General features: G+C 39.9%; 2 protein-coding genes across 3 annotated transcripts; both read left to right on the top strand.

Moving 5' to 3' along the window:
• Positions 1–93: 93 nt before the first annotated feature.
• gdpgp1 (GDP-D-glucose phosphorylase 1) lies at positions 94–3,341 on the top strand. Its single transcript, XM_027027724.3, has one exon. It carries the CDS (start codon positions 488–490, stop codon positions 1,532–1,534), a length of 1,047 nt encoding a protein of 348 aa, XP_026883525.1. The 5' UTR covers positions 94–487; the 3' UTR covers positions 1,535–3,341.
• A 7,927-nt stretch (positions 3,342–11,268) lies between these two features.
• rhcgb (Rh family, C glycoprotein b) lies at positions 11,269–20,486 on the top strand. Of its 2 annotated transcripts, none has more exons than XM_081711869.1 (11): positions 11,269–11,527; positions 13,587–13,779; positions 14,848–14,998; positions 15,840–15,987; positions 16,112–16,278; positions 16,690–16,827; positions 17,093–17,229; positions 17,511–17,635; positions 17,900–17,973; positions 18,491–18,567; positions 18,775–20,486. In XM_081711869.1, the coding sequence occupies exons 1-11, from the start codon at positions 11,311–11,313 to the stop codon at positions 18,809–18,811; spliced, it is 1,464 nt and encodes a 487-aa protein (XP_081567995.1). In that variant the 5' UTR covers positions 11,269–11,310; the 3' UTR covers positions 18,812–20,486. The 2 variants fall into 2 exon arrangements, with proteins under 2 accessions (XP_081567995.1, XP_081567996.1); XM_081711870.1 differs by having other exon boundaries at positions 18,778–20,485.
• Positions 20,487–20,818: the final 332 nt, after the last annotated feature.

Raw genomic sequence — 20,818 nt, 5'->3', positions numbered from 1 at the left:
ACATTTATTGCATTTACATCCTTGTAGAAATTGTCATGTTCTTTCTTTCTACGTGAACGAAAGAACTTTGCTGTTTAGCAGCCTGTTATCTTTAAAAACGTAACCAAGATTGTAAGAGTTTAGTACGCAGCTTCTTTCTTTATTGCTATCACCATTCTGTGCCCTTACAAGCCTTTTAAGGTTTAACTTACATATTTTATATTGCCGATGGACTACTCCGTGTGAGAAAATGAATATGCCGTCTGAACGTCGTTTTACGCAGTCGTTTCCACGAATATTATTCATTTTGTTTCTGAACACCTTCCATCAACTTACAACACCCTTGTACACTAGAAATAAGTACTTTTCTCCTAACCAATCACAGCAGGCGTGACGTGCTAAAGGGGGCGGGGCAGAGCGTGTCGTGACTAGGGCGGACACGTGGAGTAGGTTGAGAGCTGGCAGCAGGAAACCATGATTTCCGGTCCGAGGATTCAGAAGCCCAGACATGGCTCACCGTCACACTTTCACTTACGGCCCCGAGGACTTCGTATTTGAGGTGTGCCCGGCTAGTGGAGGCACTAGTCGAGCGGCGTCTAGGTTCGACAGGACCCTGAGGTCTACCTGGGCAGACAAGATGAGCCGCGGGCTTTTCAGATATCGTTTAGGGGATCTGGAGACCAAGGTTCTGCCGGGCGAGCTGGGATATGTCGCCCAGCTGAACATTAAACGAGGCACCGAGAGACGGAAGCCTCAAGACGTCGCAAGCATTCGGCAGAGCTTCGACCCCAGATTGTTCAATTTCAACAAAATACACCCCGAGGAGCTGCTGTTTGACGTGCGTAAAGTTGAACCAGACGGCACGGCTGAGGTCGCATGTGCGGCAATCCTGAACGTTAGCCCCCTGGAGTTCGGGCATTGCCTGCTGGTGCCCGAGCCCATGCGCTGTCACCCCCAAATCCTGACGCCCCGAGCCGTCCGGGTTGGAATCGAGTCTGTCTTTCTTAGCGCTGATCCAGGGTACCGAGTTGGCTTCAACAGTCTTGGTGCCTTTGCGTCTGTTAACCATCTACACCTTCATGGATATTACCTGGACCACGCGTTGAGAATTGAATGGGCCCCCGCCGAATTAATAGCCCCCGACAAGGGTCTGTACCGTCTGCGTTTCCCGAATGGATTCGTGTTTTACACCGATGGCCGGGATTTGCATGCGACTGTGGCAAACATCTGTAAAGTCACTGACGTTCTCGTCGAGAGAAATATTGCGCACAATGTTTTCATCACCCGAGGCTGCCCTCCCGACAGCGACGGTGTGCCATCGGCGCAGCGACACGGGGTGCGCGTCTTGGTCTGGCCGCGAGTGGCCTCTTTTGGAGCCAAAGAAGAGTCCGCCTTCAACGTAGCCCTCTGTGAATTGGCAGGGCACCTTCCGTTTAAAAACAGACAAGACTTTGAAAGCTTCACTGAGGGCGAGGTCAAGGCAATGGTTCAGAAATTTGTGCTTAACGATGAAGAGTTTGTTGAATTACAAAAACAGATTGTTGAGATCTTCTGAAGGATGACCTACACGTTTTAGCTGTGTTTAGTAATGGGTTCGAGAAGGAACCCCCTGCTGTTTCTAAGAATTATATAGCTCTGTTACGGAAAGGAGATGATAACCATGTTGACAGTGTAAATAAACAATGAATTCAGCTTTCATCTACGGAATCAGTCTTTCCTATCATTGCTCTGTAAATTTTGTAAGCACAGTTATCTGGACCATTGCCTAAATGCAGCTTTTTAGATGCAAGAGTATTTCTCTGCTTAGTGAAAATTTAATGAGGTGCCCTAGAAAAGCATTTTAGCTTAATCCTTGCAATTACTGTTATTAGGAACAGTGAGGAGCACCTTCTAGTACAATGAAAAAGCATAACAGTGGTAAGACGGGTATTATTCTATTCAGTGCCTCACAATATAAAGAACGTTCAGTGGAGAAAGGGCCATTTAATATGTATTTATATTTATCTCTCTTTGTGGTATTGATTGTGCTTTTGTGATCCAGTGTGGGTAAGCATAATCAGCTATTTGTAACTATAGAAAGCCAAAGTTCAGTAACTGAGCTGCTGCTATTCATTTTGTGAGTCTGTCATTTAAAGAAAAAAAAAAAGCTACAAGCGTGTGTGGCTATTTGGTAATCTGTTGGATATAAAAGGAGCGGACTGTTACCTGCTAAGATGATGGTGGGTGCCAGGGTAAAGACATGTATTACACGTCCCACCAACCACAACAGACCATATAGAGCAGCATCTCTATGTTGGTCATCTGCAATCTTTGTTGGCCGTTGTTTTGTTAGGAAGGTTCATCTTGGAAACGAGAGCCCGCACCCTGACCACATGATGTCTCTTAAATTTACTGAATGTAAATCGGTGGCATGCGTTGTATAAAGCGGGTACGCTTTCTGAACACCTCCTTCAGCACACTCGTGGTTGTCCTCTGACGTTAGCTGGCTAAAGCAGCATGTACACAGATAGTGACGTTTTACTGGTAGTGCCATAGCTGCTACAGGCCATCACAGTAGAGAAAATCTTACATTTCCTTGGTCAGATTTCAATCGTTTGGCCAATAGCCTTACAGAACTCTGTAGAAGGGCCACACAGGCACGCTAATGAGCAATGTTCGTTAGTCCGTGTCTAAATGCATCCTATAGTAACCAAGGATACGTCAAGTAGCCTATATGAATGGGTTGTTGTTGTTGTTGTTGTTGTTGTTGTTTATCTTCATTTATTTATGAAATCTTTTTTATATTATTTTCCCATCCACTTATTTGTTATGCCTTCTTTGAAGGGTGAGAAGGGCCTTACTGCACACCACTGTAAGTTGCCAGAAAACATAAAACTGGTGTAATGATTTTACCTGGTGAACTTCAATATAACTGAACAATGCATTTCAACCTCAGTCTGGGGTGCTGTCTGCCAACTCGGCTGAAGCTTTCACCCATGAACTCCAGGCCATGCAGAATAGCGTTGTGTGGTTTTAGAGAGCCTATAACGTGGTATGGCCATGTGACATTCTCCAGCTAGCTGCTTTATTGAAAGCGGCCTGAGCTTTTGACGTCCTGCTGAACTGGATGCTCGTACTCGGGCTGCTAAACACAGTCGGGGGACTCATGAAGGTCGAGTTAATTTGCTGAAGTTGCTCTACAAACCACCAAAACCTTGGTTCTTTTTTTCAAAAGTATGAGAGTCCATTTATGTGTGACCTTAACTGTGTAACAGGTTCATTAACTCTATACTATGTTCTCTATGAATTTTAGACTAGATTTTGGAAATGATTTAATGTTAATGTGTTCTAGTGTGTTAATAAATGTAAACATAAATATGAAATATGTGTTTGTACCCATTTCTGAATGTTTGAATTATAGTACTGAACCTTTTGGACATCACCTTTCTTGTAAGACACATCTGTCATTTCACCAATTTGTTGATAATCTGATCTTGTCATATCCTTTAAATGAAATTTATTGGTAATTTGTACGTATAGTTAAAAGTCACTGACATGGAAAAATGTAATAAAACAGCACAAGTGACATTGCTGATGGTTAGACATAACCGGAGCCATGACAAGCTCTCGGGGCTCAGCAAGAGTCATTACCCTCAAAATGGTCAAAATAGGTTAGAAATAAGCAGTCCTGCGGTGAACCTGCCTGGTCCTTATACATGCAGATACGTTCAGCCTTCGCACTATTTCATTATCATCCTGCCTGCCTTTGCTCACCACATCACTGACAGGTTTCCCTTCTGCATAAATCAAGAGCTTCTCACCTCTCGACCGTCATGTGTTGTACACGTGTTGGAACACCTGTGTTTGAACTGACAGGTGAACCGCTCACTCAACTTTGCCAGTCGTTTGTGGACCTGGAGGCGAAGCAGGCTGACCCTGACCATCCTCGAGCTGGTCTCCTTTGACTTCCCGTGACCCCCTGTGACCTGGCCTCCCATGACATTTTTACACCTTTTTACAAAACGCCAACCCTCTACAGGTTATGATTCTCTAAATAATGCCAATAAGCTGTATTTATATCGCTCTTTTTACGCACATTGTATAAAATGCTTTACAGAAAGATTCGGTGACAGAATAAGGTGAAATATAGAACAGGAGAATAGAATGCAGCAGTGGCATAAATAATTATGCTACTTACAGGCTATGTAAAAGCTAATTGGGACACTTGAGTCTTCACTCTGCTCTTACATGTGTCTACCGTCAGGAGCCCTCAGGTCACTAGACGGGAATTCCAAAGGCCAGGCACACAGTAAGCAAAGACTGCCTCAGCACTCTAAAGTCTCATAACAGGTGTGGCCAACATATCTCTGCTTGTAATTCTGACATTCTGAAGTAAGATCAAGCATTCTCGTACATGTTAGAATTCTTACTGCAGCATTTTGGACTCCATACATGCTAGAGATCTAGAACTTCATTCATAAGCTAGAAAAACATTTGTAGTCTGTCATTCATAATAACAAGAAATTTAGTTTTGCCATTCTTCAGATACAGAAATTATGACAAATGAAAAAATTGATGTCCTCTAGACAATCAAACAGGTAGCTAATAGACAGTTGAGGGACACTATTGACCCTTGTGGTCAGTATCAAAGGTGGCCTTCAGAAGTAAAATAACAAAAGAAATAAATAAATAGCCTACCTGCCTCTTGATTCACTCTAAAATCAGTAAGAGCTTTGGGAGCGGCTGTTTCTCTGCGATGATGAACCATTTAAACAATTACAATTGGGATTCCTATAATTGAATATAAACACCTTTTCAGTGTCTTGTCTTGAATCTTTCCAGTGCAGAGTGAGTTATTTTAAATTATTGGCATGACATCTGGCCTTGACTAATAACTAATCAAATAATTCTTAATATAATTATTATTACAATTCATTTTCGAAGTCGATAATGGAAATGGTTCGTTAAATTCTCCTTTAAGTCGCATGCAGTGCCTCCTTTCATCCAAAGCAGGGTGCTGTTGTTCAGCACTGAAGTTTCCTTGCAGGCAGATTTGGAGGAGTGTGCTGCAAATTTATGCAGAGGTCTCAACATCTTCCTATAGTGTAGACAGCTGTATCAAGAGGCTTTAGTACCTTAAGCCACAGAAGAACTACACATGCCAACATTTTGAGTTTTATATACCGTGACGTTTTAAAAACATTTTGAACTCCCCCTTTTTTAATCAGATTTTCTTCACTTACAGTGAAAATTATGGATATTAGTGGAGTTCATAGGGATCCAAAATTCATGACATCTTTATCAAGACAAATACATTGCTAGTCCATAATCCACCCCCACATTCCTGCGAGGTGACCCCTGTTGCTTGTTCTTTTTATATTTCTGAGAGACTTTCCTTGTAGAAGGCGAAGCAGGAGGCAGTCAGATGGTGCCTGTGAGCTTTCCTCTCTGTGCTCTGTACCAAGATGCTGAAAGAGCTGAATGTGAAGCGCAAGTTGCCGGGGTGTTGCTGGTCGTCTGGGAAACAACTGAAGTCTGTGTGTAGGTGGCGGAGTGTTAACTGGCAGAGTTACCACCAGAGTGCAAAGACAGCAGCCGGAAAGCTGCCTGGAAGTCCACTGAACATTCAAATACTTAACAATTTTAACATGGCTGGAGAGTATTTGTGGTTTATCTCATGAAGAGTTCCAATGCTGTTATGTTGGAATTCTGTCTTCCATGGTATTCCTCTCATTCTTTTCTCTTCAGTCTTTTCTTTTTCCTGTAAAGGCTTTTAACAGTATTTTATATGAACTGTCCTTTGTTAACTATTTTAGATAAATGTTTTGAAATGTACTTTACCTAGGTGTGGTGTATGTAGAGAGTTTGTGTAGAAAGGACAGTTTTGTGTAACTCAGCCACAACCTCCTGAAACTAGCTGTACACCCAGCCATGGGCAACTGTGCTTAGTACCTCAACCTACACACAGACAGGTAATGGGCACACTGCTACTGTACCTCAACCTCTATACACAAGTTGATGGGGGGTGGGAGGCCTCAGACCTGTTCAGACCTGATCCCCACCCCAGCCCTCAGTCTATTTCACAAACTCTGGGCACAGCACTCTGTAGTGACTCTGACTGCACCAGCCATCTCTAATAGCTATTTCCACACTTTTTCTGAAGAAACAAAACCCAGCTACCAACATGTTGTTCTGACTTGTCATTGTGCAAGGTCCTGTTTGACTGTGCCGCTGTATCGTGTGTGTATTTATTGTGCTCTGCATTCATCTTGTCTCACACAGTTGTACTGTGTGTCTGCTCTTATGTGGTCCTGTGCGCTGAACTGTTGCATCGTTGTTGTGTGGTGTGCCAAGGCACGAAGAAACATTCCAATCCAGTGTATACAAGAACAATAACATCAACTTGAATTCATTCCTAGATGTCAAAGCATTTCCTGTTTTTCCTGTTTCTTTTGATTGTACATAAATAGGCACATGCGCAGTTCCTGTAATAATTAGACCACTATAATTCAGTGTGGTTGATCGAACACGATAGTAGATGTATTTCCACCAGCCATACCTGTCTAGGTTTACCTGATGGTAAAGGGGCTGAAACATGATCATTTGGGTGGAGAATTTTGTGAATGTCTTCCCAGGCATCTCTAATTATGAAACTACCTTATCCTGTTAAAAAGGCAGTTTGAATTGTGTTTGTCCAAGACAGTGTAAGATCCTATTACAGTATGCACGATCAGTATTACAGTATTACTGGCTGACACTTGGCAAAATGCCCCATGGCCTGGAGAAATCTTGCTTCTACTCCCGTTGATGGAATGGGATTCAGGTTGCTGTCACAGCTTGTGGTGGAGCTAGGCTTATCACACAGTCCCTGACACATAGCAGTTATCATTCTGGTGAACTGGCTGAAAGTAGGAACTTTACGATGGTGCTATATGGAGTAATTAAAAAATACAAGCCCCCATGAGTTATCAAAGATGACCACATCAAGTCCCTTCCAGATGACTGGGATAGTAAAAAAAGATCTTGCTGTATACTTTTGCCAGAATCAAATAAATATAATTATATAAAACTGTTATGCACTTCAGGGACAAAAGTTTGGTCCATTAAACTTTCAAACCACTGACATTGTCATAAAACCACTATTTTCTGCCTGGACAATGACAGGGCACTGGAGTCCCACAGGTTTTGATCAACACAGAAACTGAGTTTTCAGTGTTAATTTGACCTAATCTTGCCTCTCTCACATGTTTATCCTGGTTGCCATCACAATGTGTTTTGGGATATGCTCTTGCTACATTGATAAGCACTGTTCAATACCTCTGGAAGCAAGTGGTTGAAAATTTGCTGCTATGTTTTTTGCTACAATTCTGAAGTATGTAAACTAATTCCCAGCCCTTATAGCTCTGACACTACTTCCACCAAGTTTCAGAGACAGGATAACATGAAATGAAATGCAGAACCAGGATTTGATTTTTTTTTCTTCCATTTCCTGCATTTTAACCTTCCCATGACATTTCCAAGACAAAATCTAAAGACTTCCTTAGAGGGCTGGGTAATATATTTCATTTTTCAATATTTTGTCAAATCAATACATAGAAGTTAATATCATGTATAAACATGTAAAACATGATGCTATATGCTTCTGAGCGTCAATCAATGAGCATTAAAGACACACTATGATATATCAATGATACATTATTATGATATATCAATAATAATAGTAGGCCAGACCTACTTCTTTCCATTCCATTTCCACAAATTAGTGCTGGTGGGAATTTGAATAAAATGACAGGGCAAAGGTGCTAGAGTCCCACAGGAATAGATCAACACAGAAACTGAGCTGTCTGTTAATTTGTTAATTTGTCCTAATTTATCATTTTATCTGCTTTATCTGATTTTATGGCCAGTTGGGGAAATTCTGTCTAAGGAAGGGCTTCATTTGATAGTTTCTAATTAGGGGAAGAATAGAGTCTTACGAGCTTGATGTACTTTGTTGAGTGATGTAATGAAAAGAAAGGTAAATGTGGATTTGATATGTAGTGTTTCGTTTTCTCTGAACATAGCGTGGTGTTTATCAGAAAGGTGAAGTGAATACTGGGCAAGGCACTCTGCCTTTAGCGTACGAGACTGGAATGCAGTCAACTCCCCTGTTGTATGAACACTTCAGCTCACTCTACTTTCAATGTCATCCGACCATCTTACAGGTGTTTACAATCTTTGTCACCCTTGTCTCCATACCACGTCCACTTCTTCAAAACTCCGCACACAGTGTGATTTTGAAACACGCACCTTAGCGCATCAGTTGACCTTTGGTGCAAAATGCACTTCAACCACCAAAACACTTCAAAATTCCTCTAAAAGTGACTCATGATGCCAAAATTATAGTATATGCACATATTGTACATATTGTACAAACCTTTGCTGGTTGTGAACAATGGCTGAGAGAGGTATTCATGAATTTTGGAAGAAGTGGTGATTGAATGCCTTTTGTATCAAAGCAATACAAAGTATAGACAGTTTAGTTCACATAGTCTGTTGATATGATGAATGTGTTGTGTTTTGAAAAAGTGGACATTGTATTGAGGCAAGTGTGAAACCAACAGATTCAGATCGATTTACACCGCCAGATAGTAGTGCTTGATATTATGATGTCATAGGTCATAGGTGATTCCCCTGAAGTTTAAACATCCAACTTCCCAGTTAAACTGATGAAGCCCATCATGTGAGTACTAACATGTCTTTAAGATTCTATTACAAGTCCAATCACTTGGATTTACCACCATTACCACTATTAGACGAATCAATGACAGATGACTGAAAACCACAGGCGTACTTGTGTTTAGTGTTTTCTTCTGGGAGATGTTATGAGATCTTGCAGAACCATAACTCCAGGGTTCTTTGTCATTGACTTGAAGATTCCATGGTTTGCCCTTGCACTGCCTTTGAGGAGAAAAGGCAGGTCTACTCCAGTATACAGGAGAAACTGTGCTGGGTTTCTTCCTTTTGAAATGGTCTGCATGACTGTGGGCTGATCAAGCCCCAAATGTTAGAGATGTTTTTGTAACTCTTTCAGTTCTTATGAGCTTTAAAAACACATGTCCTCTGAAATTACTTTTGATTTGACAATATAGCAATTAACCTGAATTCTGTGGTCAATAACAGCTAAATATAACAGTATTTTGTATATAGGCAGGTCACCCCAACACCTGAACTAATTGGAATGCCAGACCACGACTATCTTTTCAGGCGATCATCTTAGAGGCTCATAAAGCATGTTACATACATAAAGTCTGACATTTGATAGATTAAAGTCTGACAGTGAGAAACATATACATCCTTTTGTGCCAGCTACACTGGATTCATGAGACTCTCTCTTATCTGGGCTCCCTATGAATTTTACTACAAATGTATATGTTCAGAAAGTCGCTACCAGAACCCTGCAATGCGCCAACAAGAATCCTATTACAAACCCTTCATGGGTTTACTGCCACCATTAGCATTTAAAAACAGAATCCTCAACAGATTTATTAATTGCATTTTTGTCTTGCTTTTTAAAATGATTTTTATTGTTTTTATATTGCAGGTGTATTTAAAGCATTTCGTGAGCCTTGGTTTTCAAACATCTTTCCTTATTGTTAATGTTGTACGTAGTGTCCAGTCTTTTGTACTCTTAAATGCAGGCAAGAATGAGCAGCAAAGTGCTGAGCACCACGTTAGTCCAAGTGACATTCATGCAGTAATTCGACACTGTTCTCACTGCACTTGGAGACTGCAGCCACAAGGCGGCTGCTCATTTTCTTACGATTGCTTTTGTTTTTGGACATATCGTCTCAAATCCAGTAACTTTAGGTGCTTCAAGGGCAATATAGAGCAATTTCTTTGTAGATGTCATATTGGTGGAGGCCAGTGTCAGTCATTACCCAGGACCCTTAGAATTTTACTCCCTCAAGCTATAAGATGTGATCCAGCATATATCTCACTAGGCATCTCCCGTCACTTCTGACAGCAGTAAAACAGGGCTTAGTGCATCATAAAGAATCAGCAGTTTAGTCAACAGTAGTGTAGGTTTACCTCAACATAATGGAACTAAAACATAATGAAGGAATTTCTCAAAAACCACCACAACAAAAGGAGCTTGTCAGAACAAATACCTCTTTAAACACCCTCAGTAAATAATAGGATCTTAATATTGGAGTTAAGGAGGGAGCTGGGCCCAGTCCAAATACCTTACCAGTGTTTCCTTATAGTTACATGTCATCAACAAACACTACCAACAGATGCAGTCTTTTAGGTCATTTTTTGCAGATGGCCAAATGAGTATTCTTCCAATTTTCTATAAAGGCTTATAGGAGCATCAGTAATGTAATGTTTGTGGTGAGGGATGGTCACAAATTAGTACAAAATGAATTATATGGAGCAGACATCAGTGTCATGGGGCACTCTTCTTATTCTTATTTTTTTACAAATACTTTGTCTTCTCTATTACGCCTTCATTCGTCCCTTCTTTTTCTGTCCCTCTCTCTCTCTCTGTATATCTTTCTTTTTCTTGTCTGTCTCTTTCTTTATTAATTGCTTATTAATTCCAGGTGATGGCTTCTGTAACTAAGACTGTTTAGTCAGAGGAGACCTGTGTCATCTGTTCGCGTTAACAGAGTACTCTGGTGTATATCTTGTGCTGTGCACTCTCACATCTCATATCTGATCTGTAAGACTCTACTCTTATAGTTTAAGCAGTTATTTGCTGTTTGTTTTACATTTTTGTAGGCAGTAAAGAATGTGCTATTTTTTTCAGTCATATTGTACTTATAGTGTAGTCCACACTATACTTATTTTTCTTTAAGTTTTTACAGACATTAATGTTGTGATGTTTACGGATCAAGACGCATTTATTTTTTATTTTTTTATGTCCAAGACGACAATGTTGGCCACACGCTGCTTCTTTTTCTGTTTCTTTTGGATGCCGTGTAATCCTTGATTCTCGTGAACGCAAAATCCATACCTTTTAACGTGCAACTATACTAACCTAATTTCAACGCTGTCAGTTTATGACCGAAATATTTTAAAAGAAACCATTAGGCCATCGCTGCTTTTACTTTTGCTGTAGATCATCGTTTTTGTAAATAATTTCTGAAAATATACATTTTTTTCCCGAAAACTTTTAAATCGTGAGAGCCAAAAAAAATGTCAAGACCAGTTTGATCGTTTTTGTTATTGTCATTAAATCATGGTGGTAAGAGGAGACTGACTTAACACTGAGCAAGGACACACCTCCACATCTGCGATGTACTTAAAGAACCTGGCAACAGGTGTGCGTCCTACTTCTAGCGCACTTGCTGACCCGGACTCGCCAGGATGGGGAACTGCATTGTGCCATACTGCGACGGGCCAAAAAGCACTAACATCAGATGGACGCTACCGGCCGTGTGCTTTGTATGGCAAACCGCCATGATTATACTATTTGGGGTATTTGTCCGTTATAATGGTGAATCAGACGCACACTGGGCTGAATTTAAAATGGCACGTAACATCACCAGCGACATTGATAATGACTTCTACTTCAGATATCCAAGTAAGTGATTTTAATTCACCACACGGCTGAATTAGAAGTGTCTTATAAGCATTTAATAATTTCCTAATAATTTAATATAAATATACCTGTTTGGATTTTTATGCAGGTTTTGTGTGCTTTATGAATCTCATTTTCATTTTCCTTGTGCTTTTTAATTTTAATGTTGCTATGTTGCTAATGTTGATTTTAACGCTGCAACTTTCTACCACTCTCTCTCTCTATCTCTATCTCTCTCCATTTGTTTTCGTCCTGCCCTGTTTCCATAACAAAGTGGTGTTTGGTCTGTATATAGATCTCTTTTCTCTTGGACACACACACACGTAAGATTTTATTTTCAACGCTCGTGAATGACCCCATCAGTGGGTTGGTAGCCAGTGTGGGCTACAGATGATGCATTCCTGAGTAAGTGCAGGTGCAAAGTTTCAAAGTGTTCATGAATTCTATGACTTTCTAAAGGTGGGATTGGGTTTGTTTATTGAGAAAACAACCCTCAATAGCTGTCTGTGTTCAATCACTGAGTAATCAGAACAAGTGGTAGATGTTCAGGAAAATACACTTTCTGTCTTGCTAGATTGTTATTGGAAATTAGCCAATGTATGTTTAGGCTTTTCGCATCTAGCCCAAATGTTCTTTAACCTTGTTTACCCAAGTCTCTAAAACCAGATTTTTCTAAATCTCCAGTAAAAACAACACATTCTAAAATATGCACATTCAGTAGACCCTTTGCTACTAAATTGAATACAGAAATGGCAGTGGTGCTGTGTCAGTTGTCTTACCAGGACTAAACCTAATCCTAAACCTTGCCCCAACTCTGGAGCTAACTATAAGCAGTATAAACACAGCCCAATCCAAAGATTTTCATCCTAATTCAGTTTTTGGGTTCTTTTTTTGTCAGCAGCGAGGACAAGAAGTGCATGAACTGTTTAGTAAACACATCAGCATGGCAACATGTGTACAGTGTTGCTCACATCAGAATGTAGCTTTCACTGACATTTAGTAGCACTTTGTGTTTTTCACTGTTTGGAAACATTTTGTGTCTGTTGAACTATAAACAAAATAGGCCACTCTGACAGTTTGGCATTGACGTGTGTCACTGTGTACATATAAACAGTCCACATAACTAAGTTCTTGAAATCCAATTTTAAAGGTTAGTTACAGAATTTGGTTTTAATTCTGAAATTTCACACTTTAATTGTTTCAAATATATAATGTATAATTAATTTATAATTGTATTATAATGTATTATTTATGCATTTCTCACAGAAGCAAGTCTAATGTGGTCATAAATTGCCCTTATCAGTTTTGCACTGCTTAGCAGTTTTCCAGAAGAAATGTCTTGGCGTAGCGCATGGTGATATTGCAAATTGGTGAAGAGGAGTAATTCACAAATAGATCTACCTGCATTGGTGGCTTCATTCACCCGCCTCAGCTGTAACATAAGAAGTACTGAGATGAGTCAGCAAAAATATGACCTCGTTCAGTGGATGCGAGATTAACTTGGAGATGTCCTTGTGTTATAGGTGCATTGCCATTCAGCTCCCGATTTAGATGCCTATGATTTGTAATCATAATTAGAAAGACTCTAATACTGATACTGAAATCCAGCACTGCGGTCACTCTGCACAGCTTGCTCTGGTATTCATTTTTTACTCCAAGCTTCTGCTAATAGCTGCCTGTGATGGGTAGGGGTTTTTGTTGCTGTTTAACTGAGTTGTACTATGGCACAATTGTAATCACCAATTTACAGACTGTGATTGAGTTTTACTCATTTTCATTCCCATAGGCCAAATCATTTAGAACACAACTCTAACTACTCTGGGTTAACTACGCCAGAGTCTTATTAATTTAGCCTAATTTATGTGACTGCCAACAAATCCCTTGTATCTTCCTTAAAGTGAGAAAGATTCCATTTCAGTTGTGTGTTATATGCACTGATAAAAGCGCACTGATAAAAGCGCAACTCTGTGCAAGTACTAAAACCATAAATCTGTGCAGAAATGATGACGTGAATTCTAGGGAATGCTGAACGCATTTGCACTCTCTCTTATCTATCCCATAGGTTTCCAGGATGTGCACGTCATGATCTTCGTGGGCTTCGGGTTCCTCATGACGTTTCTGAAGCGTTATAGCTTCGGTGGTGTCGGCTTCAACTTCCTCGTTGCCGCGTTTGGGCTGCAGTGGGCTCTGCTCATGCAGGGCTGGTTCCACTCTCTGGACTACACGGATGGCATGATCAAAATCGGCATAGAAAAGTAGGCCCATTTACTGTACTTCAGTAGTAATTCTTGTTCCATCAGTTATTTTTCTGCAATTAGCTACATGTCAGCTATTCAGATACTACATCTAAAACATGAAATATAATGTCAGTAATTAATTGTTTGGATGCAACACCAATTTAAACACCAAATATTTGACATAGTTCATGTAATCCTGAGGGGGTCACTGTACACCCCACATACCCCCAGTCTCCGGCTCAGTTTACCCCACAAACACCATTTTGGGAGAAGTGTTCAATCTATCAGCCCATAGCCACACATCTGCTAATTCATTCATATATTTTTATGCAATGGCAGTTCATCAACATATCTGATATAACTTAAAACTAAGAGTAATCACGTTTAATGTAAAACCAATTACACCTGATATGCCAAAAAACATTTTTACAGGCAAAAAACAGTTTGTTCATTCACATGGTTCTTCCTTCGACCGAAATGTGGAAATGGAGAATGCAAACTGAATTTAGGGTCATATGACAAAAAATGTGTATGTTTGCCCAGATATAGGTGGTATGTCAAATAACACACTGGCTCATCTTAACCCTGTTCTTTCCTGCTGTGTATTTTATCATATGTTTGTTCACAAAACTGTGCCTTTGTGCAGTTGCATTATTTTTAGGTTACTTCAAAGAAACAAATACAATTTAAAGTTAAAGCTACTGGGTCTCTATATATACTGCAGTAAATATAGACCCAATGACCTGGTATTGGTTTTGAGGTTCCCTTGGACTATTGCTCTGTGTTAACCTGAGGGGAAAGGTACCACCCAGGTTATTTACTACGGCATTTGAGACAATCATCTCTCTCTTTCACAAAAAACTAATGTGAAATAATGTGAGAAGCAGCCCTGACAAATAAGGTTGTGGATAGTAATTTATAATAGTGTAAGTACATCATGTAAGTACACAATGACTTTGGTTATGAATAAAAATGCAAAATGGCAGACTATGCAAGAATGAATTTGGTTTCACACAGTATTCTAAATGTTACAAATCAAAGCAATTAAGGCATTCAATAATACCTTGTCTCCACCCCTGTGGGCAGCTTAATTAATGCAGATTTCTGTGTGGCGGGATGTCTGATCGCCTACGGAGCCGTCCTGGGGAAGGTCAGCCCTGTGCAGCTCATGGTCATGACCCTGTTTGGCATTACCCTGTTTGCTGTGGAAGAATATATCATTTCCGACCTCCTTCACGTGAGTCTCATGAAGACAGCTACCATGTCTGAATGTCATGATTATGTGTACAGTTGATTATTGTGGCAGTAGTACCAGATTACCGAACAGGCAGAGTAGGCACTGGCCAATGGGCCCCGCACCTTTTAGGGGCCCCGCGGCAACGGTTCAATATAATACTGATTTGATCTTGAAAGAAAATTACAATCAAGCTTCTTAAATTGCTTCCAAAATAAAGAAAAAATTAATCAACTCAAAGAAACTAAAAACAAAATGTACTTTACGTTAGACTCTATATTTAAAGAATAGTGTATTAATATCATGTACCTCTTAACAACTTATATAAGTATTTACACTAATATAAAGTATATAAATAGTTTTTTTACAATGGGAATTGAGCTGTACCAGACACAATCCCCACATTCTCCACTACTTGTACACTACTCAGTTCATTTAGTTTAGTGTTATCCCACTAGAGTGTGCGCACAAGAATCCTCGAGAAATGAAGCTTTCTGTGACTTAGTGCCTCGCCAATAATTTTCGAGGGGGCCCCCAAGATTTCGAGTGTCTAGGGGCTTCCACAGGGTTTAATCTTGCACTGTGTGGAAGGCTACAAAATTTCCATTTTAAAAGAAATGTCATAGTTAAATAACCATGAAATTTAGTTATTGAACAATAAATAGAATTAAGCTTAGTCATACATATCAAAGTTACTTCTTTCTATGTGTATGTAAGTAATTATCAGATTCTCATCTGTGATTCTCAAAGAGATAATACAGATCTAATAAATGGATGTTGAATGCACGTTGGAGATGAAACTACTTCTGTGGTAACTCACACAAGGAGGCGTTTTGTCTGACAGGCCAGAGATGCTGGGGGTTCTATGGTGATCCACATCTTTGGAGGTTATTATGGATTGGCCATCTCATGGGTCCTCTATCGACCAAACTTAAAGGAGAGCAGCCAGTTGCAGGGCTCAGTCTACCACTCGGATGTGTTTGCTATGATTGGTAAGTTTCCTTCAAAGCTCTTCCAATAATGCATTTCTAGTTAGCAAAGCTTTGTTTAGTTTTTTCACTTACCTTTAGTGTGACTGATGCCGTTTAGCCTAAGCTTTTATTTTGTTTTTCACAGGAACCTTATTTCTCTGGATGTTCTGGCCCAGTTTTAATTCTGCCACTTGTGACCATGGAGATGGTCAGCACAGGGCAGCCATTAACACCTACCTGTCCTTAGCCGCCACGGTGCTCACCACCTTTGCCATCTCCAGCCTGTCTCAGAAGCATGGAAAACTGGACATGGTAATGCCCATCTGTCCTTCACTGCTTCTAACCACACTATCAATGGTCTTAGACCTCTTAAACCAAAGGTGTTGTACATCAAATTAAATGTTTTGGTCATTTGTGGGTGGATTGTTCACTGTGCAGTGAGGGGCTCCTGTAAGGCAGATTAAAAATGGAGCATCAGGTTTCGTGTACAGCGGAGAAAAAGCGCACACACATCCTTACCTTTCCAGACCTATAATCTGCCTATTTATGTACCAGCTACACAAAACACTGGCTATTATTCATTTATACTGTTTTGAACATTTCTGTGGACGTTGATAGTTCAATTCCAGATCAGAATGCCAAACCCAATGTGCTGAAATCATACAGTTATTGCAGTGGTTCATAGCTGTTGTGGTAATAACGTCACCAATGATTTGTTACCAGGTACACATCCAGAATTCCACCCTAGCAGGGGGTGTAGCTGTAGGAACAGCTGCAGAGTTCATGCTGATGCCTTATGGGTCTTTGATAGTAGGATTCTGCTGTGGGCTCCTTTCCACACTGGGCTACCTATACATCACAGTAAGATCTCTAGAAATTAAAAAAACAACAACAACAAAGCACCAAGAATGGGTGGTCCACTTTTCAATATTCATTCAGCTGCTACTGCGTAATACAATTAACTATTATTCTGTTGTCTTGCACTTCTCTTTCACAGTTCATTCATTTATTTCACAGTCTAACAGTAGAAATAAAAATGTCAACTCTGTTCACTTCTTTTTATGCAGTCAAGTGGTCAGTGAAGACAGTCAAGCATATAAATGAAATTTGTCTTCTTGTTTGCCAGCCCTTTATGGAAAAGAAGCTAAAGATCCAAGACACGTGTGGGATCCATAACCTGCACGCCATGCCGGGCGTCATAGGGGGAATAGTGGGAGCCATCACAGCCGCTGCTGCTACCGAATCCGTTTATGGCAAAGAAGGGTAAGTGGGAAAATTATATTTGTTATATCTGTCAGATTTCCATCGATTGCTCCAGAGATTACTGTTGCAGTTCTGTTAAAGGTTTGCAGCAACATGCAACTACATTGAGGTGGTATTTTTGATTTTATTTGTGAGTAATTTAAGGCTGTATGCCAATGTGTTATTTATTTCGACATATCCATTTCTCTCTGGGTATTTGAAGGCCTCTGTGCTCATTTTGTCAGAACAAGCTTCATTGCTTTTATTCTCACCACTGTGTTTGTCTCGCTCCCGTTTAACAGGTTGGTAAACACCTTTGATTTTACTAATGAGTTCAAGAACAGGACTCCTGCTGTGCAGGGTGGCTATCAGGCAGCTGCCATGTGCGTGGCTGTGTGCTTTGGAATAGGTGGTGGAACACTTGTAGGTATGTCCAAATGGAAAGCTGAGGCAAGCAGACTTTGCACATAGCCATCGTGTGCTGCTGTGCATTGGCGCACCGTTGTGTCAATTCTTGCACAGAGTCACGACAAGAGCATGGTCAACATGCTCTGTCACTTGTTTGGCGGCGGTGAGATTTGCAGTAATGTCAGCAGTCCAGGCATGCCCCCTAGCTGAAGCGGAATGTCTTATCTGAACAGGAACACCTAGCATAATGCAGATGACAGATCAGAGCTGCTTCCCTCCACAGGTCTCATCCTGAGGATGCCTATCTGGGGCGACGTGACAGATGACAACTGTTTTAACGATGAGTTCTACTGGGAGGTGAGATTTGCCCAAAAAACTCCTTCTTTCTCTCTCTCTCTCTCTCTCTCTCTCTCGCTTTCTTTCTTCCTATGTAAGAACGTTCAGAATCGCTTTAGAAATGATCCACTGAGGCTGTGGTTTTAACAGAGATTAGTTTCCCGAGCACAAATCACTTTTCACCTTCCTCCTTTTCCGTGTGAAGGTTAAACTATCTCTGTATATGCCCGCATGGCCCTCACTAGCTGTGTCTACGTGTGTCAGTATTTACCAGAAACTGCTTCCAGAATGGCCAGACTTTTATACTCTATGGCTGACTGAAACATGTGGGTAAGGGATCTGAGGGAGAAGGCACCTGAAAGTCATGTTTCAGGACATGTGTATGTGTGTGTGTGTGTGTGTGTGTGTGTGTGTGTGTGTGTGTGTGTGTGTGTGTGTGTGTGTGTGTGTGTGATTTTGTGATGTGTGGGAAGTCTGTCATTTGCGCTTCTTTGTACTTCTCAATGTGACTTTGCTGTCAACTTTATCTGGTTTTAAGGTGCCTGATGAAGAGGAGATTGTTGTGCCTGTTCTAGAGTACAACAACCACATGACTCCCAACAAGCACACAGACATGTGAGTTCAAGTTAAACAAAAGCATGGGTGTTTATTATTAAGCAAATATGCAAATGTAAATACTTTAAATCATTTTATTTTACAGGCTATTTAAGAATATCTATTTGTTCTGGTATATTACTGCCCTGGGCCACTAGGTGGCGTATAGTTACCACAAAGCCCTCACAAATCTCTATTAGTAAATGATCCACGTTTTTTCACCTTTAGCAGAACGGAAACGCGCTTCGCTTTGGAGCAGCACTAATCCGGGCAACCTTACGAGGTTTGACAGTTCTTCTGTTCATGATGTCTTCATTCCAGCAGCAATATCGACAGATCCTTTTAGCAATTTCAGCTCGATGAAATAGCAACCGTCATCATTCATAAACAGGAATAGCCGAGGTTTCTGTGCTGCACTTCACAGATGTTACTTAAATTATATTTTAAGTGTATCTACACGATAATGATTATGCTAATAGAATGTACTGTCTGTATCTTATTATGTCTTTGCGTATTTAAATTATTTTATAGCTATCGGAATTGTTCTCAAAGTATTGCAAAGTGTGGCTATTTTCCCCAATATTCTTATCAATATTCTTATGTGTTATACTGTTGGAGAGAAGATTGTTCATAAGCTAACAGAGGTGGGTCACCGCCTATGTACAGCCACTGTACATTTTGCAGTTTTTTTTATTCAGTGCTTTTTGCTGTTACTCCATAATACTGACAAAGGGGGGGATCTGGTTTTTCAGTCTATGTATTTTGTGTTTAATTTTATCATGTGCTCTTACTGATTATACATTTATTCCAACATAATTCACTTTCAGATATAATCCACAGCAGCCCAGATCTAATCCACTTCTATATTAAGATAAAAGTAATTTAATATTATAGAATTCATATACTGTTCTTTATTCACTAGCTTCATTTCATTTCACAGTTATCTCCCCTGTACTCTCAAAGCAGCGTTGTTTTAGGACCATATGGTTTGGTGTTGGCGTCTTATACCTACCTCCATAAAATGAAAGAAATAATCAAGACTAAAATTCTTTAAAATTATAAAATGGAACGTACAAAATAATTTTTGAAATGTTAAAAACCAGCATCATTATAATAATAGATATGCAATTATTTTAGATTTAATTTATTCATTTTAGATTTATATCTTTTATACAAAGTGGCCTAGTTTAAATTGTACACACAATCAACATTTTTATTCATAGATTATGCCTAACTGAAATTAAAATTCCAATCATTTTTAAACATCCCAATAAATTCAGTCCATTTCTCTTCAAATTTAGGGATATATCCTTCCCTAACTTATGAAGTCTGATTTGATTTTTGAAAAAATAAAAGCTATTTTTTCTCTCTTCCCTCATACCCATGTTTTTGTAAATAACAAATCTTTGAAATTTGGTGGTAATATAAATGTGTATTTGGCCAGTTTATTTCATTTATTTTGCAAACTAATTTCCTGTTGGTGTTTTAGATCATTTAAATAAAAGGGTCTCACTTTTTTGCAGCATCAGGTTAATTGTATTTTGAATCTTTGTCTTTGATATGATGCCAAAATGCTGTTTTATGATCTGGTACTGTTTTAGAATTTGCTGTGGTATGACTATTGCATTGTAGTGTTTCTGTTTGTGTCAATGTCCACTTGCATTCAAAGTTCATGACCTTTGGTTGTACAGGTCAACAAGATGATGCTGGAGAGGGCAAGACCACGTGTCTTTTTGATGATTATTGTTCATGAACCAGATCAAAGGTCATTAAGGGTCAAGGGCTAAAGTAGATTGTACAACAGGTGATGCATTTGAGAAAGTCGTTTCCTTTGTGTGCAAATACAACCTTTCATTAGGATACATCAAATTTTACATTAATCATAAACACAGAACCATATCTGACTGAATAATACCTCCAAAGTGTCCTCAAAACATTAAATGAAGTATCTTTGTTCCAAAGAACACATCATTCCTATATTAGAGTCTTGCCATTTTAGAATTAAGCTTACAAGATAGCCCTCAAAAAAATATTTGTCTTCCTTGGAATAGCGAGGGAAGCAGGCAGTAATCTCTCTCTATAGGAGGCCTGGGTGTAAACCACTCTGATCTCAGCAGCCATGTGAGTAGAGAAAGCACTCTAATTAACTGCTTCTGGGGTACTGTGGAGAAGAGGAGGAGAGAGGGAGCCAAGCCCGTGTTTCTTACGCTCCAGTGCTCAGCACCCCACCTCCTGCGCTTTCACATCCTTCCCCTCTGCTCCCCACCCCACA

The sequence above is a fragment of the Electrophorus electricus genome, chromosome 4, assembly GCF_041902795.1.
Source record: "Electrophorus electricus isolate QZ-2024a chromosome 4, ASM4190279v1, whole genome shotgun sequence".
NCBI classification, from domain to species: domain Eukaryota; kingdom Metazoa; phylum Chordata; class Actinopteri; order Gymnotiformes; family Gymnotidae; genus Electrophorus; species Electrophorus electricus.
Note: the sequence above shows the minus strand (reverse complement) of the source record. Positions and strands in the feature narration are given on the sequence as shown.

Coding starts and splice junctions, on each gene's coding strand:
- gdpgp1 (XM_027027724.3), top strand. CDS start 488: ATGGCTCACCGTCACACTTTCACTTACGGCCCCGAGGACTTCGTATTT.
- rhcgb (XM_081711869.1), top strand. CDS start 11,311: ATGGGGAACTGCATTGTGCCATACTGCGACGGGCCAAAAAGCACTAAC. Junction 15,988..16,111: donor GGATGTGTTTGCTATGATTG/GTAAGTTTCCTT, acceptor TGTTTTTCACAG/GAACCTTATTTCTCTGGATG. Junction 17,636..17,899: donor AGGTGGTGGAACACTTGTAG/GTATGTCCAAAT, acceptor TTCCCTCCACAG/GTCTCATCCTGAGGATGCCT.